The sequence below is a fragment of the Thamnophis elegans genome, chromosome 2 (genome assembly GCF_009769535.1).
Source record: "Thamnophis elegans isolate rThaEle1 chromosome 2, rThaEle1.pri, whole genome shotgun sequence".
In the NCBI taxonomy this organism is placed as follows: domain Eukaryota; kingdom Metazoa; phylum Chordata; class Lepidosauria; order Squamata; family Colubridae; genus Thamnophis; species Thamnophis elegans.
The window spans coordinates 166,598,235-166,618,568 of NC_045542.1; the positions used below are offsets into that span (position 1 = coordinate 166,598,235).

The 20,334-nt window shown below is 40.1% G+C and overlaps 2 protein-coding genes across 2 annotated transcripts; one reads left to right on the top strand and one right to left on the bottom strand.

Moving 5' to 3' along the window:
- The first annotated feature begins 1,002 nt into the window (after window positions 1-1,002).
- On the top strand, window positions 1,003-6,448 carry LOC116503778 (zinc finger protein 2 homolog). The gene is made up of 2 exons (XM_032210400.1): window positions 1,003-1,248; window positions 3,012-6,448. Exon 2 carries the CDS (start codon window positions 4,206-4,208, stop codon window positions 6,225-6,227), a length of 2,022 nt encoding a protein of 673 aa, XP_032066291.1. The 5' UTR covers window positions 1,003-1,248; window positions 3,012-4,205; the 3' UTR covers window positions 6,228-6,448.
- Window positions 6,449-16,867: 10,419 nt separating this feature from the next.
- LOC116502543 (endogenous retrovirus group K member 5 Gag polyprotein-like) lies at window positions 16,868-19,169 on the bottom strand. The gene is made up of 2 exons (XM_032208423.1): window positions 17,802-19,169; window positions 16,868-16,891 (listed from the first exon to the last, which is right to left on the bottom strand). The coding sequence occupies exons 1-2, from the start codon at window positions 19,167-19,169 to the stop codon at window positions 16,868-16,870; spliced, it is 1,392 nt and encodes a 463-aa protein (XP_032064314.1).
- Between the last annotated feature and the right edge of the window lie 1,165 nt (window positions 19,170-20,334).

Genomic DNA, 20,334 nt, shown 5'->3' on the forward strand with positions numbered 1-20,334 from the left:
ATCAGCATTGATTAACATATGAAAAGTCAGTGGTGGACTTGTGTGTGATGGACTTCTGTCTCCCGAGTATGTAGAAATTACACTTTGCATGTTGAAAATGTGTTTTGGAAGCAGGATAGCTGGCAATATAGTGGTTGGTGGTGGGCTAAGATCCTGGGGAAAACGTATGTTGGTCACATATACAAAAATAGTTAATGTTGTGACGTTTAGGCTGAAGGAATGAGCAACTGCCCTGTTGCTTATGACCAGGTGTCAGAATCCTGAAAGTCATGTGCCTTTGTGGACTTAAAAGTATATAAGGCAAGAGTGAAGAATGGGAGGCGTTCCATCAGTCTCAAGCCATCTCCTTGACTGATTGACCCTCATTGCAATGTGATTCATGTAAGAGCTTTATGTTTATTATGCTCTAAATTCTAATAAACCTCAGAGTCCTAGAGTGAGACTTTTTGTGGTGTGCTGTCTGTCCAATTGTTATTAAGTACAGCTCTGCTCATAACCAGGTTTTTCCCCTGTCACATCTGACAAGCAAAGCCAATAGAGAAGACAGATTCACTGAACCACCATGTTACTAACGCAACAACTGCCGAGGTTGACTTACAACTGGGGCAAGAAACGTCATAAAAGCGGGCAAAACTCACTCAGCAACTGTCTCGCGTAGCCACAGAAATCTTGGGCTCGAGTGCGGTGGGAAATCAAGGAATACCTGTATTCAGATTTGGAGAAAGCCTGGGAAAGAGCCTGTATATTTTTTTCAGCACGCTTCTATATTTTACCTAGTCACCCAAGCAGGAAACACAGCTGGTTGTTTGACAGTATATGACACAATAAGGAAAATACCAAGGTAGCCATGCCTACATCCTGTAGCAATGTATTTTTAGCAAGCCTGGTGTGGTTTCCATATCACCCTTTCCCACACGTGTCCTTTATTTCAGTGCAAACACCTTAAGTAGAAACTTGAGAAGGATTTTTTTCTGCTTCCTATCTGAAGATGGTGCTCAAACAGGCAACACTATGCCTAGAAAACGGATAATACCTGTGGTTGAGCTTAAAGGAGTTAAAACCATCGAGTACTGTGTTGCTAGAAAGGTTGGAAAGCGACGGGAAGCGTAGAAGAAAGAAAGTCCAGTTGCCTTTTGAAAAAAGTACCTTTAAGACAGCTGAACTTCCTCTTCCGGATCACTCATGGGAGGAGAGTGGTGTGCAGAGCGGTTTTTTTGCTCTTCTCATGATCGAAGCAGCAGCTGGAAGGTGAGTCCGGGAGTAAGTCGGGCTGTTTGGTTTCCTCCACGGCCTGGAAGCAAAGAAGCAACTGGGCTGAAGCATCTCAGCTGCTGCTGCAGGTTCCCTCCCTCCCCAAATTTAAGTCCACTGGTGCTGCACGCTGTGAAACTGGTGGCTGCAATTTTCCTTCTGATGGGAAGATTGAAAAAGTCTCCTTCCAGTGAAGGTTGATTCTTCGGGAATGGCTTCCCCACAGAGGTTGTGGGTGCTCTCATCACTGGAGGGTTTGTAACAGAGCTGGGAGGGACCTTGCAGGTCTTCTATTCCGACGCCCTGATCAAGCAGGAGGCCCAATATCATTTCAGACAAACGTCTCTGTTTAAAAGCCACCAATGATGGAGCATCCACAACTTCTGAAGGGAAACCTTCCACTGGTTCACTGTTCTTAGTGTCAGGAAATTTCTCCTTAGTTCTAGGCTGCTTCTCTCCTTGATGAGTGTCCATGCAGGTCCTTGTCCTGCCTCCAGGGGCTTTGGAGAATAGGATGACACCCCTCCCTCTTTTGTGGCAACTCCTCAAGTATTGGAAGATGGCTATCATGTCACCCCTAGTTTCCCACACTCCCTGCATTATTTTCTCTTTTTTATCCATGAAATTTTGCTTAGGCTCTGAATTTGTTAAAATCAGCTCTTCTAAAGTTTAAGACACTTGTTGGGTTATATTCTATTGCTTGTGTTTGCATTATATTGAATTCCAGTAAGACGTGGTCACACGCCCAAGATTCCGACAACTACAACTCCTTCTATCGCTTCCCTATTAGTAAGAATTAGGTCGAGTATAGTTTTTCCACTAGTTCACTCCTCTATCTTTGGGATGACAAAGTTGTCAGCTAAGTTGGTTACGATCTATTCAATCTTCTGCTTGCTGTACACTTTGTCTCCCAGTTGATATCAGGGTAGCTAAAGTCTTCCATTATATCTTGATGTTGCCCTCTTAATATAGTTTGTAATCCACATGTGTATTGAAAATGACAGATGAATAACATTTACAAGTTTTTTAACTTCCATGTCTTGCCAATAAGTATGGTATTTCCTGTCCCATCCATGTATTAATCGGATTCAATTGTGCTTAATCCAGCACTTTCTAAAAAATAGCTATTGGCATCTTTGTTGCACAGGTAGTCCTCACTTACCACTTCCTTCCTGAGCCTTCAAAGTTACACACTAGAAGCAGATGTGCACCTGGTCCACAAAATTTGTGGTAATCCTAGCACTTGTTCCGTGACCGCACTTTAGTAGTGACTCTGGTTTTGAAGGTGCAGGAGAAGGAATTGCACCAATTTGGGTTCTGCCGATAGTTGCACATTTATGATGGCGGCGGCATCCCACACTCATGATCCCCAGTTGTGACCTTCCCAGCTAGCTTCTGACAAGCAAAATCAGTGGATATACTGGCAGGAAATTGCAAGTCACAGTCATATGAAATTCCCTTTAACAACCCACAGTAATTAGCTTAGCAACTACAGAGGAACAGATATAAGTTGGCACTGTCATGTGACAAGATGCTTAATGATTGAGCTGCTTAGTGACGCAAATATCAGTTCCAATTGCGGGAGGTTAAGTGAGGACTACTTGAACAAGGATGTCACCAGAGGGGTTGTAGACAGTATTTTCTGCCCTTATTTGCAGCTGAGGACTTCCATGAACAAAAGTGGTGTATACTTCTTTTTTCACTTCATCTCTAACCATTTTATAAACAAGTAAAGTTACACTTTTCTTTGCATCTTACAGATGACCAGGATGGCAATAAGAGCACTCTGGACAACTGTAAATAACAATCAGTGGTGAAAAGGGAAGAAAATCAAGGCAGAAATCAAAATATTTTCCATTTCCTGCAGAAAACCATACAAATCTGCTCTTCCTCCAGCAGCTGACAAAAGAGAGAAAATTGAGAAAGAATAAGCAGATTATGGAGAACTCAAGGATAAATTGAATGAGAGGTGAACGTAGATTTTATATCATTCAGCAAAAGAGGCATATATGTGGAAGTCCGTGGGGAGGAAGGCAGACAGTAATGCAGGCCTCTCTCTGTGAGGAAGAAGACGACTTAAATGAAAGCACCACTAAACAAGACATTGTCCATAATTTTGACCTCCTCAAGTATATCAGCTGTGAAAAAGCTCCATATATTTGCCTATTGTGGGAAAAGCACAGATTGCAAATCACAACTGATTATGTACTAGAGGGGCCAGAAAGGAGAAAATCCATACAAATTACCTGAATGTGGCAAAAACTATGGTCACAACAGCTCCCTTGTGGTTCATGGAAGTATCACCACACAAGAGGGAAGTGCTCCCAATGTAAATGTTTTAGTGAGCATGGCAACATGGTGCTACATTAGATAACTCACAGGAGGGAAAAAACGTATGACTGCAGATTGTGAGAAAGTTACATTAGAAATTCTCAGGTCTTGAGACACTAAAGGATACACACACAGGAATAAAACCATTTGGACATCCTTTCTGTGGGAAAAGTTTCAGTGAGAATTCCACCCTAGTGAAGCACCCAAGGACTCCCACAAAAGTGAAACCATTTGAATGTCATGATTGTGGGGAAAAATTTAGTCACAATTTTAGTCTGGTGGCACATCAGTAGATTGAATCCAGGGAGAAACTGTATGAGTATCCAGATTGTGGGAAAAACAACATTAGAAATTTCCATCTGAAGAGACACCAGACAACTCTCACAGAAGAAAACCCCTTTGAATGTCCTGATTATGGGAAAGTCACAATTCCAGCCTGGTGATACATCAGAAGACTCACATAGGAGATAAATGCTTTGAATGTCCTGATTGTTGGAAAACTTTCAGTTATGATTCCAATTTGTGAAATACTAGAGGAACCATAAAGGAGAAAAACCCATTCAATGTCCTGACTCTGGGAGAAATTTCAATCGTACTTGAAAATACATCAGAGGATTCACTCCATGGAGAAACCTTATAAGTGTGGAGATTGTGGGAAAAGTTTCATTAGAAATTCCCACCTCCTGAGACACAAGACCACACACACAGAAGAGAAACTCTTTGAATGTCCGGACTGTGGGAAAAGCTTTAGTGAGAGTTTCAGCCTACGGAAACACCAGATGACTCACACAGGAGAGAAGCCCTTTGAATGTCTTATCTGTGGGAAAACCTTTAATCAGAATTCCAATCTGGTGACACATCAGAGGACTCACACAGGTGAGAAACCCTTTGAATGTCCTGACTGTGGGAAACGTTTCAGTTGGAATTCCCATCTGGTGAGACACCAGGTTACTCACACAGGAGAGAAACCATTTGAATGTCATATCTGTGGGAAAAACTTTAGTGATAATTGTAACCTGGTGAGACACCAGAGGACTCATAGAGGAGAGAAACCCTTTGAATGTCCTATTTGTGGGAAAACCTTTAAACAGAATTACATTCTGGTGAGACACCAGAGGACTCATACAGGAGAGAAACCCTTTGAATGTCCTATTTGTGGGAAAACCTTTAAACAGAATTCCCTTCTGGTGAGACACCAGAGGACTCACACAGCAGAGAAACCCTTTGAATGTCCTATCTGTGGGAAAAGCTTTAGTGATAATTCCAGTCTTGTGACACACCAGAGGACTCACACCGGAGAGAAACCCTTCAAATGTCCTGATTGTGGAAAAGGTTTTAGTCAGAGTTCCAGCCTACGGACACACCAGAGGACTCACACAGGAGAGAAACCCGTTAAATGTCTTATCTGTGGGAAAAGCTTTAGTCAGAATTCCCATCTGGTGACACACCAGATTACTCACACAGGAGAGAAACCCTTCAAATGTCCTGATTGTGGAAAAGGTTTTAGTCTGAGTTTCAGCCTACGAACACACCAGAGGACTCACACAGGAGAGAAACCCTTTGAATGTCCTATCTGTGGGAAAACCTTTAATCAGAATGGCAATCTGGTGACACATCAGAGGACTCACACAGGAGAGAAGCCCTTTGAATGTCCTATCTGTGGGAAAAGCTTTAATCAGAATTCCCATCTGGTGATACACCAGAGGACTCACACAGGAGAGAAACCCTTTGAATGTCCTATCTGTGGGAAAAGCTTTATTAAAAATTTGGATCTGGTGAGACACCAGAGGACTCACACAGGAGAGAAACCCTTCAAATGTCCTGATTGTGGAAAAGGTTTTAGTGAGAGTTTCAGCCTACGGACACACCAGAGGACTCACACAGGAGAGAAACCCGTTAAATGTCTTATCTGTGGGAAAAGCTTTAGTCAGAATTCCCATCTGGTGACACACCAGATTACTCACACAGGAGAGAAGCCCTTTGAATGTCCTATCTGTGGGAAAACCTTTAATCAGAATGGCAATCTGGTGATACACCAGAGGACTCACACAGGAGAGAAACCCTTTGAATGTCCTATCTGTGGGAAAACCTTTAATCAGAATTCCAATCTGGTGATACACCAGAGGACTCACACCGGAGAGAAACCCTTCAAATGTCCTGATTGTGGAAAAGGTTTTAGTCACAGTTCCAGCCTACGGACACACCAGAGGACTCACACAGGAGAGAAACCCTTTGAATGTCTTTCCTGTAGGAAATGTTTCTGTGTTCATTCCAACCTGGTGAGACACCAGAGGACTCACACAGGAGAGAAACTCATTGAATCTCCTATCTGTGGGAAAAGCTTTAGTGATAATTCCAGTCTTGTGAAACACCAGAGGACTCACACCGGAGAGAAACCCTTCAAATGTCCTGATTGTGGAAAAGGTTTTAGTCACAGTTCCAGCGTAAGGAAACACCAGAGGACTCACACAGGAGAGAAACCCTTTGAATGTACTATCTGTGGGAAAAGCTTTAGTCAGAATTCCAATCTGGTGACACACCAGAGGACTCACACAGGAGAGAAACCCTTTGAATGTCCTATTTGTGGGAAAAGTTTTAGTCAGAATTCCAATCTGGTGGCACACCAGAGGACTCACACAGGTTAGAAACCCTTTGAATGTCTTTCCTGTAGGAAAGGTTTCTGTGATCATTCCAGCCTGGTGAAACACCAGAGGACTCACAAAGGTGAGAAACCATTTGAATGTCATATCTGTGGGAAAAGCTTTAGTGATAATTCTAATCTAGTGAGACACCAGGACTCACACAGGAGAGAAACCCTTCAAATGTCCTGATTGTGGGAAAGGTTTTAGTCTGAGTTCCAGCCTATAGACACACCAGAGGACTCACACAGGTTAGAAACCATTTGAATGTCCTAATTGTGGGGGAGGTTTCAGTCAGAATTTCAACCTGGTGGCACACCAGAGGACTCACACCGTGTAGAAATCTTTGAATTGTCGAGTCTGCGATCATTACTTGAAGCATAAATCATCCCTTATTACACACAAGGTAATTCATATGAGGAAAGATAGATGAGTTTAGAGAATGCTTGAATTTCATTTGTGATCTCCCAGTATACATGAGAAATTGATTGAATTTTGGCCTGATTAATTTTGCTCAAACATTTCTCATGATTAAATTTGTAAGTGGCGTGAAAAGGAAAATGAAAAATGGCTAACTATTAGTTTCTGGAGCGGGAGGAAGGGTACTTGGGATGGTTTCTCAAACTTTCAGTTGCAAAGTAATCTAATTGAACGCTGAAATATAGGGGAGATTGTGGAAGAGGAATAAGCATTTCCAACATATACAGTTTAAAAAAAAGTAAATAAAAAAGTGGTCTAAAGTTGGTTATTGTCACATACAGGAAAAAACAAAGCAAAACAAAATTATGATAGAACAACATCCCATATTAGAAGAAAATGCTGTCCAAATGTTCCAGTATGCCAAACAAGATGTTTTATAACCAAATGGAGTCAAAACACTGCAGTTTTTTTTTTAATAAAGTGCCCTTCCTATCTTGATATTTATGCACAGTGAGACCTTTGTCACAGATAAACCTGGATAATGGCATCACTCATTTTTTTTTTCATTTCAAATATTTTATTCATTTTCATTTTTCAATTTTATACAATCACTTATATACTGAGTATTTGCAATAAAAAAGACATAAAAAAAACCTTAAACACAACTCATCGTCCAGCGTATAAAACCAACCTGGCACTTTCATCCTCCATACACCCCTTCTTCTCCCCCTCCAACTTTCATTTCTCCCCTCTAACCATCACCCCACCTACTTCCTTTTCCCCTCCTACCTTCCTTTCTCCCCTTCCTCACCCTCCTTACCTTCCCCTCTCACTCTCCTTACATTCCCCTCTTCCTCCCTCCTTACTTCTCCCTCTTCTTTCCCTCTACTTCTCACTTTGGTGCATTTCTCTATTCATTAATCTATTCAATTCTTAACTACTAAAATTGAGCTAAAAAGAAAAAAGGAAAGAAAAAAAAAGAAAAGGAAAAAAAAAGAGAAAAATAAAAAGAAAAGATAAGGAACAACAGTATACAAGTGCATTCTTCTTATTCTATATATTGAAATTGTATTTCCACCCCCCCACCCCCCACCCCAATGAACCCCCCTCCCTAATCCCCTCCGACTTCCCAGGTCCCACACCCGGCACAACTCTCTATCAAACACCTTCTAGGATATCTTATAGTCAAATAGATTAAAAAGAAAAATAATGAAAAGAAAAAAAAGAAAAAAGGGGAATAACCCAAAAAAAGTAAAAAGAAAACACACACACACACAAAAAAGAACTCTTTGCATTAGGCTCAGCCTCCCATCATTATTAAAATTTAACCACTGTAGATCATTCCATATGTATCTTATCTTCGTCCCTTGCTTCTTTGATATATACCCCAACTTCCTGTAGATTCTCCAAATAGTCTTTCTTAACCTTATATTCAAGTAACAGTTTATACAAAGATCAGTTTGCCTTCTACCTCAAGGTAATCTAATCAAACTTACGTTACCCTTCCACCTACCCTCGCTTCCCAGCTCCATTCATCCCAAACCAAAATTCAATAAAATTACGATCTTTCTCTTCACTTTAAAGTCCTGGGCAATTTAGATTAGAGTTCAAGCATATAGGTCCCATAAAATGTGTGTCCAGAATCCACACCGCCTCGTTCAGTCCCAATATTTCATCAATATCCAGCTCCACCCCTCTATACCAAACAAAGATCGCAAAGTTCTTCTGCCTCTCCGAGAGGGGGAGAACAACGCCCTCCGTCTTGTAGTTAGATGGTCCGCTGCTTGTCCTCTCCTCCTTGTCTTTCCACGTTTCCGGGTGAACCAGGAAGTCCCGCCTTCAGAGTCTTATAATAAAAATCTCGAGCTTCCGGAACAGAATTGAGACGATATCTTTGATTCTCAAATGTAACTGTAATACCTTCTGGCGCTTCCCATTTATACTGTATCTGGGAGCTTCTAAGTTCTTGAGTTAAAAAAGTATAGTCTCTCCTTGCTTTCAACATCTGAAATGGAATTTCTTTAAAAACAGTCAAATCCTGTCCATCGATTCGTAGCCTATTATTGTAAAACTTTTGTATAATCGCATTTCTGGATTCTTTTGTGGAAAAGTATATAATTATGTCCCTCGGGAGCTGTCGCTGTTCTGCTACACGCGAATTCTGGCGATAAATTTTTTGAATCTGCCAATCAAAATTAAGTCCCGGACTTCCCACCGAACGACTAAAAGCTTCAGCAAAAGTCTGTTTTAAATTCTCTTGTTCCTTTTCGCGCAGTCCTCTAACTCTTATTGCAAACGCTTTCCTATTATAATTTATCATAACAAGTTGTTTTTGAACATTTCCAATTTCTTGTTGTAGCGTTTGGATATTAGAAGTCAGATTAAGGTTAGCCTCTTCCAAAATTTCCAATTTGTCCTCCATTTCAGCAATATAATCTGTCATAACCAACATAACTCCAGTCATATCCACCTTTATTTGGGCAATTTTGGCCTCAAGTTTGTCATATAAATCCAGTACAAATTCCTTAATTTCCTGTCTGAAATCCTTAAGCGTTTGAAAAAGAGATTCCTGTGTTAACAAATCTCCAACAGATGGCGTAGGAGGCAAGGGCAGCGATTTTATAGCAGATTCTTTAAACTCCTTCGTAAGAGAGCGCTTTGCCTGTTTTGATCTGGGCGCCATTATAAATAAAAATTGGAAATAAACAAATAAACAGGGTTTTCGCTCCCCTCAAATTTCAAAGGGTTATTTATAGGCTTTTAATAGTTAATGATGAGAGGTCTTCAGGAGAGTGGAGCCAGTTAAGTAGTCACATATCAGTCACAAACGCTATAAAATCACCATCTTGTATCACGGCTGAACAATGGCATCACTCTTATGTTGTGTAAGTATACATGAGCTGCAAGACTTGTATTTTGCCACAGTATCATCTACAGCTCCATAAGTACTACTAGGATTTTGACCAGCTGCTGGGCACCAATATATTGAGGAATACGGAAAGACTGATCACGTGGGGCAGTCTAATGAGCATTTCTGAAATGGCAGATACCACAGAACAAAGTCTTCTTCCTTCTCTACCCCCACCCCACCCTGTTATTTTGGGGGGGGGGAAACAAAAGGCAGCAGTGTGTGTGTGAATGATCAGGCATGCACTGTATTACACAGAATTGACTAAACAGTGAAGTAGTTACTAAATTTTACTGAGTTTACTACGTTACTAAGGTTCTTGAAAAATGACTATCAGACTTTGAGAACCTGGTATCACTGGATCATGTTCAACAATTGTGTTGAATTAACATTAACTAAAAAGGTTTTTAAATTGGATTTTGAATAAATGTGCAATTAATTGTTACAGTTTTGAATTTTACTGTTACTATCTTCCTTCCGTCATGCAAACCACCCGGTCACATGATCCCCAGCTATGCCCACCAAGCCACGCCCACAGAACCAGTAGTAAAAAAAGATTGCATTCCACCACTGTGTGGGAGGCACTGAGGATCAGTTTGTAGCACCAAGGGGGCGGTGGACTGAAAAAGTTTGAGAACCACTGCTTTAGAGTAAATCCTGCCTGTTTTACACTAACATCTTGGCCTTCCTGCATACCAGTATATATAGAGCTCAGCTGAAGAGACAGCGTCTGCTGAAAAGCAGAGGTCTCCCCAACTAAATGAAGCACTTTCACGACTTAATGCTAAAGATCACGCTAAAGGATGACACGAGGCTGATCTTGGGTGAAAATGGCTTAACTCTGCTCTTTCAGAGAGCCTTTTTATTAGGCAAAGTTAATTACATCGTTATCACATCAAAGGCACATATGTAATCAACATTTGGCACAATCAATCAAAAAGAAGAGTTCACAGTATTCTATAAATTAACATCCTGACTAAGGGAGGCAGGAAGGAAAACAAAGGTTTTCAGTTGACTGGCCTTGGACAGGAGATAAGAAGTGGTTCACAGTAGGGAGTAACAAAAAGTTATAACTCAGCACAAGCATGTTGGGAGTAACTGGATCTTGCTACGCTAGACTGCATTTTATGATCGTGAGGGCAAAAGGATATCTTTGGTGCAAGGCTTTTTAATTCTGCGTGTTTATCTTAACGGTTCAGAAGACAGGAACTGTTTTTTCATGTAGACACTCAGGATGAATTCCAAATATTATCTTGATTATCTCAGGGCTGTCTTCAACATGGCTATGGCAACTTTTCACTAAGGTTATAATTCAGACAATTTCAGACAATTTTATTATCCTTTATTTCCTTAGCTATGCTGCCTAGCTTTAAGGCGACAGCCTTGATTCCCACAACTCCCCTTTTATTATTTTTTAAAAAGGGGTTCAATTGCCATGGGGAGTTTTTTTCTTATAAATTCCCTATTCATCGGATATCCAGGAATTATTAATTCTGGTGTATCGGCAGCCACTAATAATGTATGCTTCTGGACTGCAGCCTCAGCTATACTTTGCATAGTGGAACGTAACAAAGGTATAAGACAAGGCAACATGGTCAATCCCAGAAAGATCATCCCAATAAAAAATAATCCTTGTTTCCAGTTATTAAAAATACCTCCTAGCCATCCATCCGTGTCCAACATGCTTTTCCATGTTTGTACTGGTACATGTGCAGTTTGTATCATTGTTTGAGTAATTTTCTCTATTACAGTTCCAGAATCATCTATCTGTATACAACAATTACTAAGATTAAATTTACCACACACCACACCTTCTGCGGCAAGCAAGTAATCTAAAGCTAAACGGTTTTGCATAATATAAGTTCTTGATAACACGCTCTCTTTTGCAAGCTTTGTTAAAGCCAAAGCAGTTTCATTTGTGATTATTTCTAATACAGCTTGTAATCTAATAATTCTATTAATCATATATATATAGGGGTTCTATAGCCCCATGAACCATCTTGTGCCCATGTTGCAGGATCATAATATGCAATAATTCTTTCGGGTGGCCACTCATCATCCTTCCAGTTTCCTATTTTAATCCCTTTAGAGAGATCTACTGAACGTTTACGTCTTTCAAGAGTATCGTATACAGGGATTCCCAATTTTTGTTTTTTCTCTATAGGAATTAGGAAGAATGAAGGTTGAATGGCTCCCAAAATACATGACCCATACCATCCTGCAGGTAACATATTATAGGCAAAGTTACCACATATCCAATATAATCCATCAGGTGAATTCCACACAATAGTATCATTTTCAGGGTCTGAAAGCCCTTGTAATTTAGTTACTTTCAGCAATGAGTTTTCAGGTTGGGTCATATTAGTTTGCGAAACCCAAGTATTATTTTCCCATTCATTAGAACATTTTAGAAATCCCATAGGTTTATTTCTTTTGGTTTGGTTATTTTTATTTCTGGTATAGCATATATGACCTACTATATGGGAGGTGACTTGCCAGGTTTCATTGAAGTTGTTATTAAAAGTAAAATTCCCATTCCATAGTGCTATTTCAGTATAATTTGCTTCTTGTACATGCCATGGCCAGCGATCTCCCATAGTGGTTCCTCCACATACAAAACAATTTTTTAACATAAGTTCTTTAGCCACCTCCTGAGCTAAGTTAATAAACATATTTTTTGCTCTTGGAGGTGTGGGTAAATCGTTAAGTTTTTCAATTTTCTGTTCATAACTCCAAAAAAACTTTACAGGCTGATTAGTTACTTTTGTTAATTCAGTTTTTATGGCAATTGAACCATAAGGATCTTTCCCTGTCCCATCTATGCCAATTCCTAATGTAAGATATTTGGTAGTGGGAGCCGGGTTATGATGAGTATAATGAGAATTAATTTTTGTAAGATTTAGGTGAAGACACAAGGGCGTGCAAGAACCTGAAGAGCAGTCTGTTTTGTGTAAATGACTATATAAACCTCCTCCCATCTCCTGTTGATAACTCAATAATGCTAAAAACCACTCACTAACTGGGGGAAATTTTATACTTGCTCTTGAAGTTACTTCTGTTTTCATTATTTTATTAGGTAACCCTTTTTGGTATTGTATACATTGATACCAACCTATCGAATTCTCTGTAATTTTTATTTTAATGTGTGATAAACAGCTATTCTCTTTCGGGTTGGAAATACCTCTCACATACTGGAATGCCTTTTTGTATTTTGCAGGCAAAAATCGCCATTTAATTAAGCACGGTGCTTTCGGATTTTTTAAATAACAAGTTAAGGTAACTTGTGTATTGGCCTCTCCGTAGGTATTATGAGGGTAAACACACATCCCTTGAGAATTGCAGTTTTCCCCATTGGAGTGCGGAATGATTGCTCTTTTTGAGCGATTATGTGGAAAAGGAATCTCTTGGATATCCTCAATTATTTTCTTTTTACCTTTGTGTTCATACTCAAATGCTCCCCATATTATTAAAAGTAAGATTCCCATTCCCAATACCATACCCAAAAGGTGCAACAAGAAATGCTTACAAGACATAGGAAGAACCCAAAAATCCCAAAATCTCATTTCTTGTCCAGGCAACGGTCTCCTGATAAATGGGCATCGGGGCTGATGTACTCTGGGAACATATGACCGGCCAATGACCTGTTCCGGACGGATTTTCATCTTGAGTACTAGATGTCAAAAGAGGGCTCAAGAGATCCTTGGTGATAATGGTTATAAAAAGGATTGTCAATAGCTTGTTGTACTGTTGGTATGATACGGAGTTCAGTGTGTGATGGATTGGTATAGGAAAAATATTCCTCAAGATACTGTTCGATTATCACAATGTCACACAGAATTTTGCAGTGAGTGCAAAGTACACAGTAAAGACAATGAGAACAGCAGCAGGCTTCGCAGGGGCAGGGGCAAAACCAGCACATTGGCCACAAAAAGCTGATTAGTAATCTGTTGATTGAAACAAAAATGACAGGCTTGCTTCTGGATTCTTTGTGTTACCCGTTTCTGTCGGTTTTTCATGAAACGGTCGTATGCATCTTCCAGGAACCCACAAAACTCTGTCCGGGAGTTGCACGGCGGCGTAACCTCGTCCCCAGGTAACGAGCTCCATGGGTCCTTTCCACTGAGGTTCCGGTAATTGTCTGTAATAAACAAGAGGGCGGGGAGAAACTACGCTATTCTGAAAACGCCTCTCTGCAGCTGTAGAGGCTACAGGCGAGCCTGTAAGATTTTAAAAATTCTGGGTATACAAGGCTTTGCTCAAACGGTTTTGAATTTCAGGCAACCCTATCTTAAAGGGGCCTTGCTGCTTATCAAGCATCATTTTTAGTGTTAAATTTGCTCTCTCTACTATTTCTTGTCCTTGGGAATTGTATGGAATGCCAAATTTATGAATAATCTTCCATTGATCACAAAAGGTGGCAAAGGCAGCACTGCTATACGCAGCCCCATTGTCTGTCTTAATTTCTAATGGATTTCCTAAAACTGAAAATGAACGCATACAGTGGTTAATCACCTGTTTAGTTGCTTCTCCTCTCTGTGGAGTTGCAAAAATAAATCCTGAAAAGGTATCCACCGTAACGTGAATATATTTCCAGGGTGCAAAAGGAGGGTATTGCATGACGTCCATCTGCCAAATTTCACAACATTTAATTCCTCGGGGGTTAACTCCCATAGGAATGGATGCTCCTTGTCTACTGCAAGTTGGACACTGCTGGATAATGGCGGCAGCTTCTGCTTTTGAAATTTTATACATTTTCATTAATGCCTTAGCATTTTGATGAAAATACTCATGGCTCTCCCAAGGAGTTGCAAATCCAATAAAATCTTCCCTAGCGGCTTTATCTGCATAATCATTTCCTTCTGTTAACATTCCAGGAAATGGTTGGTGACTTCTGATGTGCCCTACAAAAAATGCATATTTTCTCTCTACAATTAATTGCTGTAACTGTAAAAACATATCTAACAATTGCTTATCTAAGGCTGGTGAAAGATAGGCATCAAACAAATTATTAATCACTTGATAAACATACAAAGAGTCCACTATTAAGTTAATTTCTTGATCTTTAAGCTTTTCAAAAGCCAGAATGGAAGCAGCCAGCTCAGAACGCTGAGCTGAGCTCTGGGGGGTGGTGTGATAAGTCACCCATTGTCCTAAAATTTGATACACACACGCTCCCCTATTCTTAGTCCCGTCAGCGAAAATTGTAACTGCTCCCTTAATAGGTAATTTACTTTGTAGTGAAGCCAATCGCAGGTGTTGTTGATTCAGTAACAAAAACCTGTAATCTGTGGGAAGGTGGTATTTAATTGTCCCTAAGTAATCACTTAAAGCCAATTGAAGTTCATCTGATATTTGGAAATATTTTTCCCACCAAGGCAAAGGGAACGGGACGTAAATGATTTCTGGATCCATTCCCACTACAGCTCGAGCCCGTTCTCTTAACTTTATAATTATCTGGGATAACAATAAAGGTTTTGTTGAAACTGTTCTCCCTGGGGTATTTGCTAAGTGTATCCATTCTACAACAAAGACTTTTTTCTGTTGTAATTGTAACAAGCACCCTGTGGGCAATTTTTCAGTGTTAAAGATCGCTGCCGAAAGAGGAACTTGTGAGATCATCCTATCTACCCATCGCTTAGTCATAGCAGCCTCAATTATCTGAATACACTGTCTTTCTTTTTCCCCTATTGTTAACAGCGTGGCGGGTTCTTTCCCCCCCTACAGCAGTGCAAACAAAGGTTGCAACTGGCTTGTTGTTAACCCCATATAGGGACGTGCCCAATTAATTGAACCCAAATATTGTTGTAAACTACATTTATCCATTTCAGGCAATTTTGGAATTACTGGAGAAGCATAAGTTGTCATTATCTTATGTCCTAAGTACAAATACGGTGGTATTTTCTGAATTTTTTCTGAAGCAATTTTAAAACCTTTATTATAAAATTCTTGTATGATTTCTTTTATCGCTTGTGAATGTATATCTTGTGCATTCTTTTGTGTCGCCAATAAGATATCATCCATATAGTGATAAAATAAAATACCCCTATATTTGGCTCTAAAATGTTTTAAAATGTTATTTATATAATATTGACAAAGAGTTGGGCTATTTAGCATTCCCTGGGGCAAAACCTTCCACTGATACCTTACTGTCGGTTCGCTATAGTTTAATACAGGAATAGTAAAAGCAAACAATATTCTATCCTTTTTGTGCAGAGGTATAGAGAAGAAGGCATCTTTTAAATCAATAACTGTTAATTCATAATTCTGAGGAATGATGTTAGGATTTGGCAAACCACATTGTAAATGACCCATGGGCTGAATCACTTCATTTATTTTTCTTAAATCCTGAAGCATCCTCCACTTCCCTGATTTCTTTTTAATTAAAAATACAGGTGTGTTATAAGGGCTATTTGATAACTCTATTTTTTTATCTAATAACAACTGTTGCACAATTTCTTTTAAAGCTTCTAATTTAACAATAGGAAGTGGCCACTGATCAATCCATATGGGTGTACTATCTTTTAATGTAAGCTTCATTAGTGGATCCATTTACAGGCAATCACCGGTCTTTGGATCTCTTTCCACTCTGCACTCTCTCAGGCATTCATTACAATTATTGCAGGCATTCATTACCATTATTTCAGGCATTCATTACCATTATTTCAAACATTCATTACCATTATTGCAGGCATTCATTACCATTATTTCAGGGATTCATTACCATCATTTCAGGGATTCATTACCATTATTTCAGGGATTCATTACCATTATTTCAGGGATTCATTACCATTATTTCAGGGATTCATTACCATTATTTCAGGGAGCTATTCATAGGCCAATGAGCTCCGTTTTCTATTGTTAAAAAATCTCAACTTCTCTCTAGGTCTGAAAATGATTGCACACACACATGCACACATACCATGAAACAACACTTTTCAGGCCTGGGGGAGGTTTTATCACTTTAAATCTTCAAATTTCTTTCCTTAGAGAACTTGCGGCTCGTTCTCCACGCAGCGGGGAAACTCAGAGAGCAGTTTAAATCCTAACTACTTTTCCCTCCCCCACAGCTTCAAGCCCAAGCTGATTTATTTATTTCATTCCAATGTTAAGGTTGCACCAAATTGAGATAGCGAATCTCTCCCCCACAAGTTAACATGTAATTTTAAAACAACCGGACGAATACATGCCTTGGTTGCAGGACCCGGTATAGAAGCCTCAAGCCACTCTGCACTGGACTGGGCCAGCTGGACACCTCCTACTCCTTTAACAGCAGCGGCAGTCTGCAAGGGCCAAGAAGCGGGCCACTGTGCAGAACTTATCACTGAAACATCAGCCCCCGTATCTAAAATTCCAGTAAAAGGGACGCCATTAAGAATTATAGTCAAAAATGGTTTTTGAGCTTTTACCCCTGTAGTAAGATAGTTTTCATGAGTAGTAATTAAATCTCTCAAAGGTATTTTTTCGCAATGCCTCAGAGGACTATATCCATAGGGGTCGGCTTCTAAGGAGACAGGAATTACAATAGCAGCGTCTTCCCCCGCTCTGACCGTGATCGGGCTGCTGCAAATGCATGCCAAGGCTAGAGAGGAAATATCTACGTCTTCTAGCAGAAAGGGTGAAGCCAGAACCCTACGGGATATAAGATCCCTTTGAGGATACATAATTAAAGGAGTTGCTGGTGGAAAATGAGCCGCTGACATATTTAAAGGTAAAAAATATACTAATCCTGGGGTAAACATTTCAATTGTTTCTGAGGCTTGAATTATCACTGATTGCACAACCACATCTTTTTCTGCAAAATCAACTGGCTCTCTAGGTGAAGTTACTATAGCCATGGGTTCTGGTTTATTAGATGGTAATGAGACTATAGATTTATGATTTTTTGAAATAAATTCTGGACAATTTACATTAAAAGTGGCTCCTTTAATTAGCGGGCTGGAGCCCCGCCCGCTGTCTAGTTTCCCAAAACCTGTTGTCTATTCTCACTTTCCCTCTGATTATCCCTTCCCCTGCACTCTCTCGCCCAATAGCCATTTTTCCCACATTTGGGACAAGGGGTTTTTGGTCGGGTTCCTTCGTTCTTAGCGGGCGGTCCTGCTCCCCCCCCCCGGGGCTCTGCATTGATTTTTAAAGTGACCAGGCTTTCCACAATTAAAACAATTTCCCATCCTAGGACCTTTTGGTTTTTGATTATTTTGGCTTATTACGAACGCATCGGCCATCAATTGTGCCTGATACGTAGCGGACCCTACCACTGAAGCTTTGCGTAAATAATCTACCAGCCTCTTTGTTGAATCCCCTCTTAACGGCTCCAAGACCCTTCTACAGTCTTCGTTAGTGTTTTCAAATGCTAATTTTATCATTAACTCCTTTCTGGCTACAGCATTATCAATCTCTCTATTTACTACAGTCTGCAATCTCTCTATAAAGGTACTATATGGCTCTCCGTTTTCTTGTCTAATAGAAATAAAGTTAGAAGTGCTGGCAGATTTCATATCATCTAGGTGACCAAAGGCAAATACTGCTGCTTTTCCGGTCACCTTCAAAGAATCTCTAGGGATGGCCATTTGTTGAGCCTGTGTTTTAAAGTTGCCTGATCCCTGCAGTTGCGCGACAGGAAAATTGGCATTAGTGCCGTGTAATACCGCGCATTGTTCTCGGAAAATGGCTTTCCAAAGCATGGCTTGTGTCATACTGAGAACAGCTTTTGCCATCGAATACCATTCAAGTGGCAACATAACATAGTTATCAGCTACATTTGCAAATAGACCTTGAACATATGGAGACAATAAGCCGTAAGTTGTTATGGCTGATTTTAGATCTTTTAAAACACTAGGTGGCAAGGGAGTGTGCACAGGATTTTGTCCTGTAAAATCAACGGGGAAAGCGGCCATCATTTTTAAATCCTCCAGTTTTACATTATCCCCACTTCTTGCTTTCTCGATCCCTGTGGTAAGGGGTCCGTATGGACACTCACTGTTTAAAACCGGGTAAATGTTGGATTTCTCTTCCTGAGGGGCTTGTTGTATGATTCCCTCTTTTATTTTCTCTACAATCTCTGTTGCAATCTCCTTCTTTACCATCTCTACGATTTCTGTTGTTTCTTTTTCATTTTTTGGAGGGATATTAGACTTTTCTTCCTGAGGAGTTTGCTGTAAAATCTCCTCTTTGCTTTCCCTTTCTACCCTCCCTTCAGTCTCTATTGTTACGTCCTCATATTTGGGTGGGGCTGTTGGGTTTAAGGGTGTTAATTCATCCGCCTGCTTTTTTGAAGGAGTAACTGTGTTTCCGTGATGGAGGCAGAGGGCGATTAAAACTGATTTCCAATTAATCAATATAGGTGTTGGTGCCCTGGGCTCTTCATGAAAATAAGAGCCTATATTTGTCCATGTTTTAATATTTAAAGACCCATAAGGGGGATATGCTGGACAGTTTTGCCAAATATATTCCAATAATTCCTGAATCCCTTTTTTTGTAGGAATCTCACCTCTGCTTTGTAACACAATTTTATGAGCTCTAACTATTTGTCCAATCTCCTTAAGGTGAGCGATCTGCTCTTTAGACAAAGATCCAATTCCCTTAAGGCAGGCCTCCCGCCTTTTAGACAAATCTACCCCCATACTTACGTATTTGCGCTGGGTAAGAGATGGGGTTGTTAGGCACGCGATGAGTCCGTCCGACCTGTCCGGGGTCCTGCGTCGCACCTCGACTGATTCCTGGCGTTGTAGAATGGATCATGTCGGGGTCACCACTTGAAGAGACAGCGTCTGCTGAAAACCAGAGGTCTCCCCAACCAAATGAAGCACTTTCACGACTTAATGCTAAAGATCACGCTAAAGGATGACACGAGGCTGATCTTGGGTGAAAATGGCTTAACTCTGCTCTTTCAGAGAGCCTTTTTATTAGGCAAAGCTAATTACATCGTTATCACATCAAAGGCACATATGTAATCAACATTTGGCACAATCAATCAAAAAGAAGAGTTCACAGTATTCTATAAATTAACATCCTGACTAAGGGAGGCAGGAAGGAAAACAAAGGTTTTCAGTTGACTGGCCTTGGACAGGAGATAAGAAGTTGTGGTTCACAGCAGGGAGTAACAAAAAGTTATAACTCAGCACAAGCATGTTGGGAGTAACTGGATCTTGCTACGCTAGACTGCATTTTATGATCGTGAGGGCAAAAGGATATCTTTGGTGCAAGGCTTTTTAATTCTGCGTGTTTATCTTAACGGTTCAGAAGACAGGAACTGTTTTTTCATGTAGACACTCAGGATGAATTCCAAATATTATCTTGATTATCTCAGGGCTGTCTTCAACATGGCTATGGCAGCTTTTCACTAAGGTTATAATTCAGACAATTTTATTATCCTTTATTTCCTTAGCTATGCTGCCTAGCTTTAAGGCGACAGCCTTGATTCCCACACTCAGCCAAGCTATTTATCCTAACGTGTACACAGAGAAACCTCATCAGTTTTCTAAATTTTTCTAAATGTAACTTCAGCAGTAATATAGCATAGCTTTCAATATACTTCCTATTTCCAGCATACTACTTCTTTTTTGAGGTCTTCAAAACTCTCCTATTTGTGCCTTTTGCCTTCTCCCATAGTACATTTTGAGTTTTTAACTTTTTGTTTAGAAGATTCAGGGGTCTCGTAACGCTTATAATCCTTTTCTTGAAGACCAAGGAAATATTGACCATAATTCTTTCTCCCTTTTCAATTTATTGGACACCTAAAGACTTTGCAGCAGGAAGGCACTATAAATAACAACAGACCATAATTCC

Bases quoted from the DNA above. Each gene is read 5' to 3' on its own strand.
- LOC116503778 (XM_032210400.1), top strand. From the start codon at position 4,206: ATGGAGAAACCTTATAAGTGTGGAGATTGTGGGAAAAGTTTCATTAGA.
- LOC116502543 (XM_032208423.1), bottom strand. From the start codon at position 19,169: ATGGGGGTAGATTTGTCTAAAAGGCGGGAGGCCTGCCTTAAGGGAATT. The intron at 16,892-17,801 runs GTAGGGTCCGCT...CTGGAATTTTAG, and splicing joins ATTTACGCAAAGCTTCAGTG to ATACGGGGGCTGATGTTTCA.